This window comes from Salvelinus fontinalis, chromosome 38 (assembly GCF_029448725.1).
Source record: "Salvelinus fontinalis isolate EN_2023a chromosome 38, ASM2944872v1, whole genome shotgun sequence".
Taxonomy (NCBI): Eukaryota; Metazoa; Chordata; class Actinopteri; order Salmoniformes; family Salmonidae; genus Salvelinus; species Salvelinus fontinalis.
Window position 1 is genome coordinate 6,576,707 of NC_074702.1, and position 15,995 is coordinate 6,592,701.

Sequence of the window (15,995 nt, forward strand, 5' to 3'; positions counted from 1 at the left end):
TAGCACAATCTATTGAAATTGCTAAATTAAAATGTTTTAGGTTAATCATTTGGGTGGTGCATGAAAATGGGGTATGTATAAAATATGCAAAATAACGGAGAACACATGATTTTGTTATTTGGCAGGCCTAACATTTTTATTGAATTAATTGAAATGGAAAATGTGCAATAATAGTTGAGCCAACCACCCTAAACTCTGTCTACATCAGCTTGTTAAATAGAACAGATGCATGTACACACACTCCTCCTAAATTGGCACATGCTATTATCAGAAACAAAAAAGACACGAGACTTGAATTGACACAATTACATTTGTGACACAATGTTGCCATCAATAGTAAAACATCAAACACAGTCCAACTTGAACAGTGGTCTTGTGTTGTGGAGCAAAATGATCTCTGTATTGTCTCACACTTGAGCAGGGTGCCAGACAGACACCAACACTACACTGAGCTGTCCCAAATCTCTTGATTGGTTTCCTTTCTTTTTCTACCTCATTAGAAATAACATTGATCATTCAATGACAACAATCATCAATACGTCTGCTTAGGATACTCAGGATAGCCTAGATGTTATTTAAATAAACAATGTAGCATGTTGAGCTATTTTTGTACACATCTTCACTAGTTCAACAACCTACAGTGTATGCCTACACGCATAACTCCATGTTACTGCAAGAATAAGCTAAATGCACTGGCTCACATTTCACAACAATACAACTGAATAACCTTCCAGGCTCTCTAGTCCTTGTCGAAGTCTTCAGTGTCTTTCACATACTAATAAATGTATCTTGAATGCCTCAATGTTCTGTGTCTGTTGCCCAAACAATGAGACTGCATGATGTATGACTTCAAAAGATGCCATCTCTCCAGGCATTGCGGTCTTTCCTCTGCCTCTTGCGGGCCAGCTCTGGGAAATAAGCACTGTTGTACGGCATTTCCCTCTCCTCTGTCTCCCTTGGTCGCTCCTTCTCTTTCCCTGTTCCATTCTTCTGGTCCAGCAAGGCCTGGGCTCTCCTCTTCTCCTCCGCCTCTCTCTGCAGTCGCTCCGCTCGCAACCTTTCAATAGAGCTAGAAAAGAGAAGAGGTGGTTACCATCAACCATACATGTTTATCCAGAGGCTAGGTACACTTGGTTGTGCACTTGTCCACTTGGCTCAGTGTACTTGGTCTCTTGGTTCTGCATCCAAGTGGAGTTGAAACAATAACAAAGTGCCACCCCACCCGTTTCGGTAAAAAGCTGAAGAAATGTAACCACTCAAATTCATAGAGCTATGGATGCAAGGACTGACCATCCAAAAAATTAGTTATAACAAAGTTGGGGCAATATAGTATTTGTTTACATATAGTTGGTTTACAAACAGAGTTCTGATGCGGTATGACAGTTAAACTAAGCTAACGAGGCATGTATAGCTTACAGTTGAAGTCAGAAGTTTACATACTCCTTAGCCAAATACATTTAAACTCAGTTTTTCACAATTCCTGACATTTAATCCTAGTAAAAATTCCCTGTCTTGGTCAGTTAGGATCAACACTGAAATTATTGATTTCAGCTTTTTATTTCTTTCATCACATTCCCAGTGGGTCAGAAGTTTACATACACTCAATTAGTACTTGGTAGCATTGCCTTTAAATTGTTGAACTTGGGTCAAACGTTTCAGGTAGCCTTTCACAAGCTTCCCAAAATAAGTTGGGTGAATTTTGGCCCATTCCTCCTAACAGAGCTGGTGTAACTGAGTCAGTTATGCCCACAAATTTTCTATGGGATTGATGTCAAGGCTTTGTGATGGCCACTCCAATACCTTCACTTTGTTGTCCTTAAGCCATTTTGCCACAACTTTGGAAGTATGCTTGGGGTCATTGTCCATTTGGAAGACCCATTTGCGACCAAGCTTTAACTTCCTGACTGATGTCTTGAGATGTTGCTTCAATATATCCACATAATGTTCCTACCTCATGATGCCATCTATTTTGTGAAGTGCACCAGTCCCCCCTGCAGCAAAGCACCCTCACAACATGATGCTGCCACCCCCGTGCTTCACAGTTGGGATGGTGTTCTTCGGCTTGCAATCCTCCTCTTTTCCTCCAAACATAACGATGGTCATTATGGCCAAACAGTTCTATTTTTGTTTCATCAGACCAGAGGATATTTCTCCAAAAAGTACAATCTTTGTCCCCATGTGCAGTTGCTAACCGTAGTCTGGCTTTTTTATGGCGGTTTTGGAGCAGTGGCATCTTCCTTGCTGAGCTGCCTTTCAGGTTATGTTGATATAGGACTCATTTTTACTGTGGATATAGATACTTTTGTACCTGTTTCCTCCAGAATCTTCACATGGTCCTTTGCTGTTGTTCTGGAATTGATTTGCACTTTACGCACCAAAGTACGTTCATCTCTAGGAGACAGAACGTGTCTCCTTCCTGAGCGGTATGGCGGCTGCATGGTCCCATGGTGTTTATACTTGCGCACTATTGTTTGTACAGATGAAGGTGGTACCTTCAGGCGTTTGGAAATTTTTCCAAGGATGAACCAGACTTGTGGAGGTCTACACATTTCTTTTAATGAGGTTTTGGCCGATTTCTTTTGATTTTCCCATGATGTCAAGCAAAGAGGCACTGAGTTTGAAGGTAGGCCTTGAAATTCATCCACAGGTACACCTCCAATTCACTCAAATGATGTCAATTAGCCTAATCAGAAGCTTCTAAAGTCATGCCATCATTTTCTGGAATTTTCCAAGCTGTTTAAAGGCACAGTCAACTTAGTGTATGTAAACTTTTGACCCACTGGAATTGTGATACAATTATAAGTGAAATAATCTGTCTGTAAACAATTGTTGGTAAAATTACTTGTGTCATGCACGAAGTAGATCTCCTTGCCAAAACTATAGTTCGTTAACAAGAAATTTGTAGAGTGGTTGAAAAAACTAGTTTTAACGACTCCAACTTAAGTGTATGTAAACTTCTGACTTCAACTGTATATTCTTCAAGAATTAATTGGTACACATCATTAATTTAGAATTCCAAAAAAGTATGTAGCAACTGCTGATTGCCCCTTTAGGTCAAAGCTAATTGGTCTTATGACTGATCAAAGAAACACAAAACACCCCCAGACATACAGATAAGATACAGATAAGACACCTAGTCTTGATAAAGACTCAAACTTCTCACCTTTCTCCACCACTGCTTCTCCTCTCCCCTCTATCCCTCTTCTCCTTACTCTTATGTTCTTTTCTATCCTTCACCGCCAGTGCTTTCTTCATCTCTTTCAAGGGGTCCAGCATGTCTTTCAGCCGTCTGTCTCTCTTCTCATTCTCCTCTTGACTGAGTGGCAGTCTCTTTCCTTTGTTGTCTTTCTCTTTCTCCTTTTCTTCGTCTTTCTCTTCTTCCCGGCCTGTTTTCATGTACCATGGAGTTACCTCTGTCCCAGGTTGGGGGCCTAGGGACACTAGCAGACCAATAGCACGCTCCTCACGCTCCTACAACAACAGAATCACCATAAAATTAGAATAAGTAGAATATTATCATTCAAAGTAATGATCTGTGATGGGAGAAATCAGGACCAGCTATTACTATTTGGAAAGTTCAATACATTTATTCACATCTCATTCTCTGATCCTTCCATTGACGTGATAAGCATCAGTCCATTAAATCTGTTCAAAAATCTTCCATATTAGCACCGAACACTCCATGATATTTAAATTCCAATATGCATTCTCAATTGCCAACATGGTACCCACTGACATTCAAAATCTTAAACTGAATTGTCCGATCTCTGTTTAGAAATGGCTCCGGACTAAATAAACCAGGCACTGTCATTGGCTGGCTAGATCCACTAGAGAAAAGCTTTGAAGTGGAGAGAAACAAGCCCACGAAGGTAAACATTGTTACGTAGAGCGGGATGCAAAAACCAGTAGCCATGTGCACAAAGAAACTTGATTTTAACACAGGTGAAGGGGGAAAAGCATAACAGAATGACAGGAAGGTCACCTTTTCATCCCTCTGGTCTTTGAGGTACTCTGCGTTTCCTTTCTTCTCAGACGACTCCTCCAGAGGAAATAGATTGAGGTGTTCCACCACTCTTCCACTCCCCTCCCCTCCTCTCTCACCTCCCTCTCCTTCATCCTTCCATCCTCCAGACTGTTGAAGTGCAGCTCGTGACTTCTGTCTCAGGTGCTCTGTTCGCGCCTACAGCAAAGAGGTTACTTACCAACATAACCTTCAACGGCAATAGTAAAGTACATAGACACATTTGTATGCACCTTTATGACTTGATACTATTTTAACAATGCCTCTTTACATCGCTTCTCTTAACAAAATCGCACCTGTCATACATCGTAACATTCCTGTATCACACAAAGTTTGGTTGTCACTTCAGACCATGCTAAATCAACTATGAGGAATGTATCAATTTGCAATTTAAGAATGGGGCGGCAACGTTGCTATGGTTACCTCCTGCTCTGCTCGCTCCACACGGCGTTGGACCTCTTGCTCCTCTTCTGCGGCTTGTGCCTCGTCCCGACGCACGCGCGCGACGTTGTCCTTGTTGCGAACATGCCAGCTCTTTTTAGGTAGAATATTCATTTTTCTCCTGAAGTCGAGTGTTTGTTTTGACCAGGGCTTGTACAGTTAAACAAAAATGTGTTAAAAACGTAACATGCCCTGACTTCTGTTGTTTGAAATTCAGTCAGTCTGCACTGTAACTCCAGTTCCCTAGCTAGCTAACGTTAGCTAGTCTTAACCTATGTCCTGTCAAAAAAAAAAAATGAACAGCTATTTCAATCACAGAGATGTCATTCTGACACTGGGTTTTGTACAGCTGTTACCGAATGAATAAAATATTTGCATAAAACCAAAGAAAATATATTTAACACATCTGAAAGGTAAACAAGCAACCAAAAAGCTATTCAACCACAACCGGATACATACACCCGAAAATATTGGTACGTCATTACGTCTACGTAACTAAATCGATTTTGTAGAAGTTCTCTCACGGGTCAGCAGGGGGCGCACGTTGCACATGACAGAAATAATAGCATTTTGTATTTATTTCGGAGATCTACATACACAAGATATATATAGAGAGAGAAATTGTTAAACTGAAGAACATAAAAAATATGTAAACAATATTTAAATCAATTTAGAAAAATAAACACATTTAATGTTGTAAAGGTGGGCTAGAGGTAGCCTCTTTTAGAATCCGAGAGTGAAAGACTTACACGCTTGTATCTAACATGTAGGTTCAGCATTCCCGAACAGTCCCATTACAAGTCAGAATGTTGAATAATCTTTATTTTAACTTGCTTTACCTGTTGTGCGCTGATTGTGTCGTTATGTCGGGAAGTAACAAACAAAATATCACCAGGGAAGTGTTAACCTGACTTTCAATAAGCTGGACTGGTCTGTATATTCGTTTGTATTTTCAATACTGACACAATTCTCACATGACAAACACTTGCACAATTTGTAAGTAATGGCCAAGCTTAACTGAATCACAGACCGAACGTTGTCCCACACAATCAACTGGCAAATTTCACAAGCACTTCTTGGTGATGGGTGAGTATAATTGGTGGAACGTTCCAACAGGAATCTGTTCCAAAAACTTCGTAAAGTAACGTTATAATGTTGTATACAAACTAACATGATAAATTCACCTACTTAACTAGCTGACGAATAGGCATCAACTCACCACGTAGCTTATTCTTAATGTTTGTCCATAGGCTACTAGAGTGAGGACAGACATTTTTCGTTATAAACGTGGTGAGTGAAAAACTTAATGAAATAGCCCACTCGGTATCTTATTCTGCCGCTATACAATTTTGTATCCGTTGTTTGCTGGCAACCTTGATATTTACGGACTTTTTGTAACAGATTCCTGTTGGAACGTTCCACAAATTATACCCAGCTCACTGAGAGGGAACTTGCTTCGTTCGGCTACTGTTTACATAATGTGCAACAATGCCTCGGGAGACAGAACCTACGGTCGCCGCAAAAATTCGGGTAAACAATACTTTCCTGTAGATATTTTATTTCCACTTCCTACCGTCAAAAGGACGGACAACCGGTAAGTGTAAATATAATTGTATTCAACATTCTGGCTTGGAGAGACTCTTGCGTCTTTTTTTTAGGACGACTTCTTTCACACTGAATAACCATGGGGTAAACACGGTAACAGTCTAGTGTTTAGGCAAGAGGTGATTAAGAGAATGCAAAGGCAATGAACATGGCAATTGCTGTTACAGGTATTATGAGAGAGAAATAGGGTAACAAACTAAATCTTTAATATACTAACCCTTAACCCCATGGAAGTCTCCACATTTAGATTAAATCAAATCAAGTTTATTTTATATAGCCCTTCGTACATCAGCTAATATCTCGAAGTGCTGTACAGAAACTCAGCCTAAAACCCCAAACAGCAAGCAATGCAGGTGTAGAAGCAAGCAGATTAGTCATTTAGCAGAAGCTCTTATCCAGAGTGACTTACAGTTGGTGCATTCATCTTAAGATGCCGTAGCTAGGTGAGACTACCACCACTCAATCATAAGTAAAACTTTGCCTCAAATGTAGCTATCGCACACTAGAGAGTGACAATTGTAAAGTGTTTTGTGAAGGTGTAGATATGTGCTTTGTGCTATTGCCACATGCAAAACCTATCTAAGCCTTTCAAATCTACAAGAAGTGCCTTGGGCCGGGATATGGGCCGTGGGTTTGAGCCTGGTGTCTGAGTCAGTTTGCTGCACCAGTGTCAAATGTGTCCAATTGGTCCCTTGTTGGAACCCCCATCTCTCTACTCAGCTCTTCAATCTGCTTGACCAGGAACTGCTTATCACGTCCCTCCTGTTAGAGTTAAACACATACAAGGTTAAGCTTGAGTATGGGTCATAGACATGGTTTTGTTTCAAACATATATTTTTTTGCATCATTATTATGTCAGGTAGGACTTCTCCCCATCCATCACTTACCAGTTTAAACTGGGCCTTTAGCAGATCAACACTCTTCCCATAGACTGCGGCTAGAGCTGCTACGTAACACAGCACCACACTATCAGGACAGAGGAGAGCAATGTTTATGCAACAAACACAGTCAGAATGTTATGTACAGGAATCTGAACACATGGAAATAACTCATGCTGACCAAATTAGTCTATGCAGATATGGGCCTCCCATTTGTTGAGTTACAAAGCAATATTACATCATAAAACACAAGTAACACACAGACCCATATATCTGCAATGGACAATCGGATCAGTAACATGCTGACCAGACCGGACCCGTCGCGTGCCCAAGCGTTGCAAAATACATTTTGAAATCCATGTTATTCAATTATTGTGCCAACGAGCGTCTGCGTTGCCAAGGGTTAAAATAGAAGTCCTTTCTATTTCTGACGCAGATCGTGCTGCAAGTCCTGCCTCTCCCATCTCCTCATTGGTTTATAGAAGCAGGTACCCATGTGCCATCTCCTCATTGGTTATACCCACGTGGGTGATTGAAAGACGAACTGTTTTGCTGGTTGTCGTGGTAATACTATGAAAGTTTAGATGCCAATCACCATATAAGTTCAAAGGTGAAAAAGCCTGGAAGTTGGAGAGATGACTAGAAACGATTCGGTTGGCCGTTTTATGTGTGGATTAATTGTCGGAGTAGAGGACCTTGTGCATTTCAGGTAAAATAACAACTCAATGTTTATATCCCAGGACAAATTAGCTAGCAACAGCAAGTTAGCTAGCTAAATTGCCATACATGTTTAATGCTTTTCGACTTGTCCCCAAATTAATGTAATTGGTTCATAGTTTGTTTTGATATTTTAACCTGCGTGTCATGATCGCGTTTGGTGTGGGGGGACAAAATAAATGTATGCACGATGGCGCACGCGCAGCCGGTTTGGGTTCCTTGTAAGACTAAATCACTCACCAGGAGAAGATGAAGAGAGGGATGGAGAAGGCCTGGGAGCCCATGTAGAAGATGAAGTCTTGTGTTGTCAGGGAGAGAGTGTAGAAGGTGTTGGGAACGATACTCCACATCATAGTGAGAGAGCGGAACGGACCACAGCTCATAGAGGGATGGATCCTGAGGATGACATATCAACACCCTCACCATCTACCACCACTACTACACCTGGTCCATCTGCCACTACTATCCCTGCACTGTATAACAGGCTTCCTTCCTGCTGCAGTAGAGATAGAGACTGCATCCGAAGTGGCAGCCTATTCTCTATATAGGGCACTACTTTTGACTATAGGTCCTGGTCAAAAGTAGTACACTATATAGTGAATAGGGTGTCATTTCAGACGTAGGCAGAGTCACTCACTGGGCCAGGCTGTAGATCATGGCGACGAGGGCGAGGCCCCAGCCGAACAGCAACACCACCAGGAAGAAGATGGTGGAGGTGGTGGAGCGGAACGTCTTCACCGCCGGACGACAGTTAGAAAACAGAGTGACCTGGAGGAGGAGGAGAGATTGGGGGTGGGGGGGTTACTGTGGTTGTGTAGTGAAGGGAAACTGATCTGGGGCCAAACGTTAACTTTTCCATTATTGGTACAGTATGGAGAGCAGCCTGACCTTCTTGCAGTAGAAGAGGATGAAGAACTTGAGTGTGTTGATGAGAGGCAGCAGAGGGCAGAACAGAGCTCCGGTCCACACCACTGTCTGACCGTAGACCAGACCCAGCACATTGGGAGGCACCAAGAACTCCTGACGACCTACCCACCGGGTCAGTGCACAGGAGTAGTGGTCCACAAACAACCTGCCACAGTATGGAAGAAGAGATTATCAATAAATGTGATAGAGGATGACTAGCTCATAGATTGAGTTACACCACAGTAGGGTGTACAGTGTACACTACCTGCGTGGAAACTCCACCAGGATAAGCATGGCGATGGTAATGAGGAAGTCAAACAAGGCCAGTTTGTACATCTCCTGTCCCACACGCGTCTCCCAGCACTGGGTGGCAGCAGCAAGACAGACAGTCATAGCATGGGTGGGAAAGAAAATAGAAGATGATGCAACATGGTTGATACCAGTTCTGTACTGTAGGTAGAATCGGATGGAGATCTCATCTTTTCAGCCTTTTCTAGACCAATCTGCTAAATTAGACCCTGACTGCTACCCAGGCTACCATGGTGTTATAAGAGAGTGGTTACCGGATATTCCTTGTTGTTGTACTGGCAGAGCTCACATTTTGGACTGTCTTTAAAGCAGGTGATCTGACTCCACAGTGTAAACAGCAGCACTCCCAGACTTATCATACGCAGAAACACTGACCTGAACACAGGAGGGAGGGACACAGGCAATATTCACACACACGAGCACATGCACACGCACAGAGACATACACACACACTGGTTGAGTGAAGATCTAGCAAAGCGATAAGGTCACACACACACTAACCTAACGTAGCAGGCGTAAAAGAAATGCCTGAAACTAGGGACTCGGCAGAGGCTACACACACACACACACACACACCTGAACAGTGCCATGATGATGGTGGTACTAGGAGAATATCTCTCAAACAGGGCTATCTGGTCACACATGAGAGGCACAACAAAGTTTCCTGTTGTGATGACGATGGAAGGAAGGTAAACCCAGAACAGGCCCAGAATGCCCTCTGCTCCAACCTGTGCCTAGGAACCACAGGGAGAGGGGTCAAAGGTCAACCAGAAAAGGTTAGAACAGCCCCAGGATACCCACCTCCCTGTACTGACTCAATATGACATGGAGAGGATGAAAGGCCAAACATCCAATCAATAGTTTGTGTTTTGTTTATTTGTGTTTTTGACTGACCTGGCTGAAGACAGTAGCCTTGAAGATGCCAAAGAAAGCTCCTCCTATGAGGGCGAGGGAGACGAGCATGAGGAAGATGCGTAGAGAACACAGACCCACTGTCTGACCTAAGGTTAGAGACAAAGCCTTTTTCTGTAGCCTCTCCTCCTCCAGGTCCACCTGACAGAGGGAGGAGACAGATAGAGGAGGGGAGAGAGAGTGGAGATGGGAGGAATAAAGGGGAGAGATAATACAGAGAAATTAGAGTGGAGGAAAGAGGAGTGCATCTTCAGTGACCCTGCAGTAAGAGGCAGAGCTCCTACCTGTAGCTGGTAGTGGATGCTTTTCTGTTTGAGTTTGGTGGCCCGGTCTCCCTGGCAACCGTAGTCCCAGCCAGTGAACACCATCTTGCTGTAACTGCCGGCAGCACCGCTGCCTGTTGCCACAGCAACGCGAAGTGCGCTCCCCATGCTGTATAAGGGACCAATCAGAATGGGGGGGGGGGGGGGGGGCACGTAAGTCATTAGGGTTAATATCTATTTTATTTCTATGCAGATGGAAGTGTAGGGCATTCCAGAAGGTACCGTGTGATGATGCAGATGAGACAGAAGGCGAAGTAGAAGACGGAGGTGAGGAGGTAGGCCAGGGGCAGGTTGTAGTGGAAGCCACTGCTCTCTGCCACGGTGTTGTTATAGTAACCATAGAACATGTAGGAGTACTCCATGAAACCCTGGGAGAGGTAGATAGGTGGAGGGTGGGAAGTGGTGAGAGTGGAGCCTACTAGACTAGAAGCGTACCAGACTTGACACAAACCCACAAGCAGACACAGACTGTACGTAATTTTTTTATTTCACATTTAATTAACCAGGTAGGCCAGTTGAGAACAAGTTCTCATTTACAACTGCGACCTGGCCAAGATAAAGCAAAGCGACAAAAACAACAACAGAGTTACACATAAACAAACATACAGTCAATAACACAAAAGAAAAGAAAAATATAAAAATCTATGTACAGTGTGTAAATGTAGAAGAGTAGGGAGATAAATAGGCCCTAAAGGCGAAAATAATTACAATTTAGCATTAACACTGGAGTGATAGATGTGCAGATGATGATGTGCAAGTAGAGATACTGGGGTGCAAAAGAGAAAGGGGTAAGAAATAATATGGGGATGAGGTAGTCGGGTGTGCTATTTACAGATTGGCTGTATACAGGTACAGTGATTGGTAAGCTGCTCAGACAGCTGATGCTTAAAGTTAGAGAGGGAGATATTAGACTCCAGTCTCAGAGATTTTTGCAATTGGTTCCAGTCATTGGCAGCAGACAACTGGAAAGAAAGGCGGCCAAAGGAGGTGTTGGCTTTGTGGATGACCAGTGAGATATACCTGCTGGAGCGCGTGCTACGGGTGGGTGTTGTTATCGTGACCAGTGAGCTGAGATAATGCGGGGCTTTACCTAGCAAAGACTTACAGATGACCAGGAGCCAGTGGGTTTGTTGACGGATATGTAGTGAGGGCCAGCCAAAGAGAGCATACATGTTGCAGTGGTGGGTAGTATATGGGGCTTTGGTGATAAAACGGATGGCACTGTGATAGACTACATCCAGTTTGCTGAGTAGAGTGTTGGGGGCTATTTTGTAAATGACATCGCCGAAGTCAAGGATTGGTAGGATAGTCAGTTTTACGAGGGTATGTTTGGCGGCATGAGTGAAGGAGGCGTTTGTTGCGAAATAGGAAGCCGATTCTAGATCCATTTTGGATTGGAGATGCTTAATGTGAGTCTGGAAGGAGAGTTTACAGTCTAACCAGACACCTAGGTATTTGTAGTTGTCCACATATTCTAAGTCTAAGTATTCTAGGTCGGAACCGTCCAGAGTAGTGTTGTTAGTCGGGCGGGAGGGTGTGATAGGCCAAGGCCTCTTAAAACAGAGCTGCATGGTTTTGCATACTGAACTTCAGAGAAGTGTTGTTCTCTCTGCTGTATTCAGTATATCTATAACCAGTGGTACACATGACTAGATTACACATGTTGTGTTTTCTCACCGTTCCAGAGAGTAAGTCCAGGAAGTACTGGTAAAACACCACCAGACCTTGAAGATTTGGATCATAGACCTTACACACCTCTGGACCTGAGACACACACACACACACATATTCTCAGCTGTTTGAAGATAAGCCAAGGTCACATTTGATCATGTTTCCCACCGCAGCCTTGGCACAGAATACCTCAGTTCCATAACCTGCTACTTTGTTAGGGACTCCATTCTCAAACCCGTGAGAGAATACCAGTAACAACTGCTGCAATATTTGCAGTTTCAATCCCTCAATTCAATTAAAAGCCCATCCTCTTAAGGCAGATCTGTTGCTATGATACTGCTACAGGGAACAGTGAGAAGATATTGTTTTATATTGGAGACACACAGAATAATGTTAATAGACTGGACTGAAATAGAAATAGTGAATGTCACTCCAATGCCATCACCATTTAACCAATCATAGGCCTGGTTTGAAAATGCATCCTCCAGTGCTGGCCTTACCAGTGTCGTCCACTGTCATGTTACTGGTGCTGGTGAATCTGAACACGATACTGGGGATGAGGATGAACCCAGCAATCAGCAAGAACGACAGGAAGTTGAGCACCACCAGGAAGCGCAGGAACATGAAGTAGGACTGGACACCACCGCCAAAGTGGCCTGCAAAGACAGGGGTCACAGGGCCATGTTGTGAATGTGAAGGCAACATAATTGACAACAGTAACCCTGGAATGTTATTCATATTTTTCATAATTTCATAATTAATTAAAATAAAAATAACATATTGGGATGCAATGCCAGAATGTAATACATTTCAACTCCTATGTGACATGGTACAGGTGTATTCTTTGTTTTAAGCCCATAACCATGTGTATGAGGTGTGTATTTTAGTTTCAAAAGAGATTTGTTTAAGACTACCAAGAAACACTGTGACCCTGATTTAGCCTAATGCAGTAGAAATCTGTGGAACCGAGGCCTTTTAGATATTGCTGAAAGCCTCGGGAAAACTTAATATACATGTGAGGTGATTGTGTATGCATTAACACGTGCATATAGTTAAGTTCTGTATATGTCACATACAGTGGAAATCGGGAGTTTACATACACCTTAGCCAAATACATTTAAACTTAGTTTTTCACAATTCCTGACATTTAATCCTAGTAAAAACTCCCTGTCTTAGGTCAGTTAGGATCACCACTTTATTTTAAGAATGTGAAATGTCAGAATAATAGTAGAGAGAATGATTTATTTCAGATTTTATTTCTTTCATCACATTCCCAGTGGGTCAGAGGTTTACATACACTTAATTAGTATTTGGTAGCATTGCCTTTAGATTGTATAACTTGGGTCAAACGTTTCAGGTAGCCTTCCACAAGCTTCCCACAATAAGTCGGGTGAATTTTGGCCCATTCCTCTTGACAGAGCTGGTGTAACGGAGTCAGGTTTGTAGGCTTCCTTGCTCGCACACGCTTTTTCAGTTCTGCCCACAAATTTTCTATGGGATTGAGGTCAAGGCTTTGTGATGGCCACTCCAATACCTTTACTTTGTTGTCCTTAAGCCATTTTGCCACAACTTTGGAAGTATGCTTGGGGTCATTGTTCATTTGGAAGACCCATTTGCGACCAAGTTTTAACTTCCTGACTGATGTCTTAAGATGTTACTGCAATATATCCACATAATGTTCCTACCTCATGATGCCATTTATTTTGTGAAGTGCACCAGTCCCTCCTGCAGCAAAGCACCCCCACAACATGATGCTGCCACCCCCGTGCTTCTCGGTTGGGATGGTGTTCTTCGGCTTGCAAGCATCCCCCTTTTTCCTCCAAACATAAATGGTCATTATGGACAAACGGTTCTATTTTTGTTTCATCAGACCAGAGGACATTTCTCAAAAAAGTATGACGTGGTCCCCATGTGCAGTTGCAAACCGTAGTCTGGCTTTTTTATGCCGATTTTGGAGCAGTGGCTTCTTCTTTGCTGAGCGGCCTTTCAGCTTATGTCGATATAGGACTTATTTTACTGTGAATATAGATACTTTTGTACCTGTTTTCTCCAACATCTTCACAAGGTCCTTTGCTTTTGTTCTGGGATTGATTTGCACTTTTCGCACCAAAGTACGTTCATCTCCAGGAGACAAAACACATCTCCTTCCTGAGCGGTATGATGGCTGCGTGGTCCCATGGTGTTTATACTTGCGGACTATTGTTTGTACAGATGAACGTGGCACCTTCAGGCGTTTGGAAATTGCTCCCAAGGATGAACCAGACTTGTGGAGGTCTACAATTTTCTTTCTGAGTTCTTGGCTGATTTCTTTTGATTTTCCCATGATGTCAAGCAAAGAGGCACTGAGTTTGAAGGTAGGCCTTGAAATACATCCACAGGTACACCTCCAATTGACTCAAATGATATCAATTAGCCTATCAGAAGCTTCTTAAGCCATGACATCATTTTCTGGAATTTTCCAAGCTGTTTAAAGGCACAGTCAACTAAGTGTACGTAAACTTCTGACCCACTGGAATTGTGATACAGTGAATTATAAATGAAATAATCTGTCTGTAAACAATTGTTGTAAAAATTACTTGTGTCATGCACAAAGTAGCTGTCGTAACTCACTTGCCAAAACTATATTTTGTTAACAAGAAATTTGTGGAGTGGTTGAAAAACTAGTTTTAATGACTTCAGCCTAAGTGTATGTAAACTTCCGACTTAAACTGTACATACAGCCCAGGATATAGATGTGTATGTAGTTGATATTGGATTAACCATTGCCTGATTTGATTGAGTGATACAGTGTGATTGAATCTGTCACCTCCTATCTTATGCAGAGCCTTTCTCCACAGAGCTACGTAGGACATGACTCCCCCTGCATCTGCTCTGAACCTGCTCAGGGACTTGGCCTTGCTCCTTTTCCACGACTGCCAGCTAGTCACCACAGGCACACGCATCTGTTGCACCTCCCTGGAAGGGAGAGTAGGGGTAGGGGGGGGGGGGGGGGGGGGAGAGAAAGAGTAAGTTCTTTTGGGAGAGGAGAGAAGTGAAGGAGCATAGTATGTTCGCCACCTTCAGGACAACAACAAAGGAATTGCACAGAGGCAGAGACGCTAGTAACTACTATGACCACTGAGGTCCCATACCGTATCGCTCTCTTCAGGCGCATGGTCATAGGCCGCTCTCTGAGGTCCTTAGGGGGTCCCGAGTCACCCTCCTCTCCCCCCTCCGATGGGGGAGAACCCCAGTTGAACTGAGGGCCATTCTGATTGGACACTACAGACTTACTCCGTAACCTCGCCAACTGCTGGGCATCATGGTAACCGTGGGCTTGGAGAGGGCAGAGGAGGGCAAAGATATATATGCAGAGAAAAACTATGAGTGATGTCCTGAGTCAGCCCAGAGTCAGTGTAGTTGATTGGTTGTAGTTTTGGAAGAGTTGCAATCTGTTGGTGCATTATACTTGTGTGGTACACATAATTCAAGCATATGTTAAAGTATACATTCTTGGAAAATCTCCCTTTACCATGTAATAGCATATTTTTGTATAGTACAAAACAATCCTAGGTGATCAGGAAGCAAATCACTGAACACAAAGGCACACCTGTAGCGATGAGACCGAACATACCACACCTACAAAACAGTAGTCTCACAGCTTACCTATAGTGGAGCTCTGTCTTTGTAGCTCACTGAACTCCATGAGACAGAGAGGATTCCACCAACACTTCAATCAAACAACCAGTCCTCCGTATCTCACTGCTAATTACAATGCTAATACATAGTTAATCCAGCATACAGGGCTAGCTCTTTTACAAGGTAGTATCCAGGAATCACTCCCTCTCAGACTTTGCTCCATGCAAATAACCATCTGCCACAGATACTTCCTTGTACGTTTAACCCATTCACTCCTGGTAGACTGTTAGGTTACACTCCACTCCGCTCCGCTTACATCCAACAGAACATGGACGTTAGTAACTAATGCAGTATCAACAAGCTGGGGTGTTACAAGACATTTGATGACTGGTTACAGGTTAGACCCATAACGTAATCATGTAGGAGTGTTTACTGTCTGTGCACTGATGTGACATGTTAGGTAACCATAGAGGCAAGCATGTGAACAGTGGGATTTGTGTGTTTGTGGCTGTGAATGTGAGTATGTGCAAGGGGATAGGGGAATGTTGATCATTTTCAGGTCTGACAACTCCTATAGTAAGTAAAAACCATAGAA

At 43.0% G+C, this 15,995-nt stretch overlaps 2 protein-coding genes across 2 annotated transcripts; both read right to left on the reverse strand.

Annotated features, from left to right (window-relative positions):
* Positions 1-109: 109 nt before the first annotated feature.
* On the reverse strand, positions 110-6,214 carry LOC129837871 (leukocyte receptor cluster member 1 homolog). Its single transcript, XM_055904357.1, has 4 exons — positions 4,445-6,214; positions 3,983-4,180; positions 3,164-3,471; positions 110-1,069 (listed from the first exon to the last, which is right to left on the reverse strand). Exons 1-4 carry the CDS (start codon positions 4,574-4,576, stop codon positions 850-852), a joined length of 858 nt encoding a protein of 285 aa, XP_055760332.1. The 5' UTR covers positions 4,577-6,214; the 3' UTR covers positions 110-849.
* Positions 6,215-6,315: 101 nt separating this feature from the next.
* tmc4 (transmembrane channel-like 4) lies at positions 6,316-15,620 on the reverse strand. The gene is made up of 16 exons (XM_055904354.1): positions 15,428-15,620; positions 14,914-15,097; positions 14,589-14,737; positions 12,283-12,438; positions 11,790-11,875; positions 10,335-10,480; positions 10,074-10,221; positions 9,772-9,930; positions 9,454-9,611; positions 9,132-9,252; positions 8,834-8,931; positions 8,551-8,734; positions 8,300-8,430; positions 7,903-8,058; positions 6,955-7,033; positions 6,316-6,829 (listed from the first exon to the last, which is right to left on the reverse strand). The coding sequence occupies exons 1-16, from the start codon at positions 15,465-15,467 to the stop codon at positions 6,719-6,721; spliced, it is 2,106 nt and encodes a 701-aa protein (XP_055760329.1). The 5' UTR covers positions 15,468-15,620; the 3' UTR covers positions 6,316-6,718.
* Between the last annotated feature and the right edge of the window lie 375 nt (positions 15,621-15,995).

Excerpts from the sequence above, each read along its gene's own strand:
- LOC129837871 (XM_055904357.1), bottom strand. The coding sequence starts at position 4,576 with ATGAATATTCTACCTAAAAAGAGCTGGCATGTTCGCAACAAGGACAAC. Across the intron at positions 4,181-4,444 it reads TGGAGCGAGCAGAGCAGGAG|GCGCGAACAGAGCACCTGAG; the intron begins GTAACCATAGCA and ends TCTTTGCTGTAG. Across the intron at positions 1,070-3,163 it reads AGAAGCAGTGGTGGAGAAAG|CTCTATTGAAAGGTTGCGAG; the intron begins GTGAGAAGTTTG and ends TCTCTTTTCTAG.
- tmc4 (XM_055904354.1), bottom strand. The coding sequence starts at position 15,467 with ATGGAGTTCAGTGAGCTACAAAGACAGAGCTCCACTATAG. Across the intron at positions 10,481-11,789 it reads TGGACTTACTCTCTGGAACG|GGTTTCATGGAGTACTCCTA; the intron begins GTGAGAAAACAC and ends TACCTCTCCCAG. Across the intron at positions 9,253-9,453 it reads ATCATCATGGCACTGTTCAG|GTCAGTGTTTCTGCGTATGA; the intron begins GTGTGTGTGTGT and ends TCCTGTGTTCAG.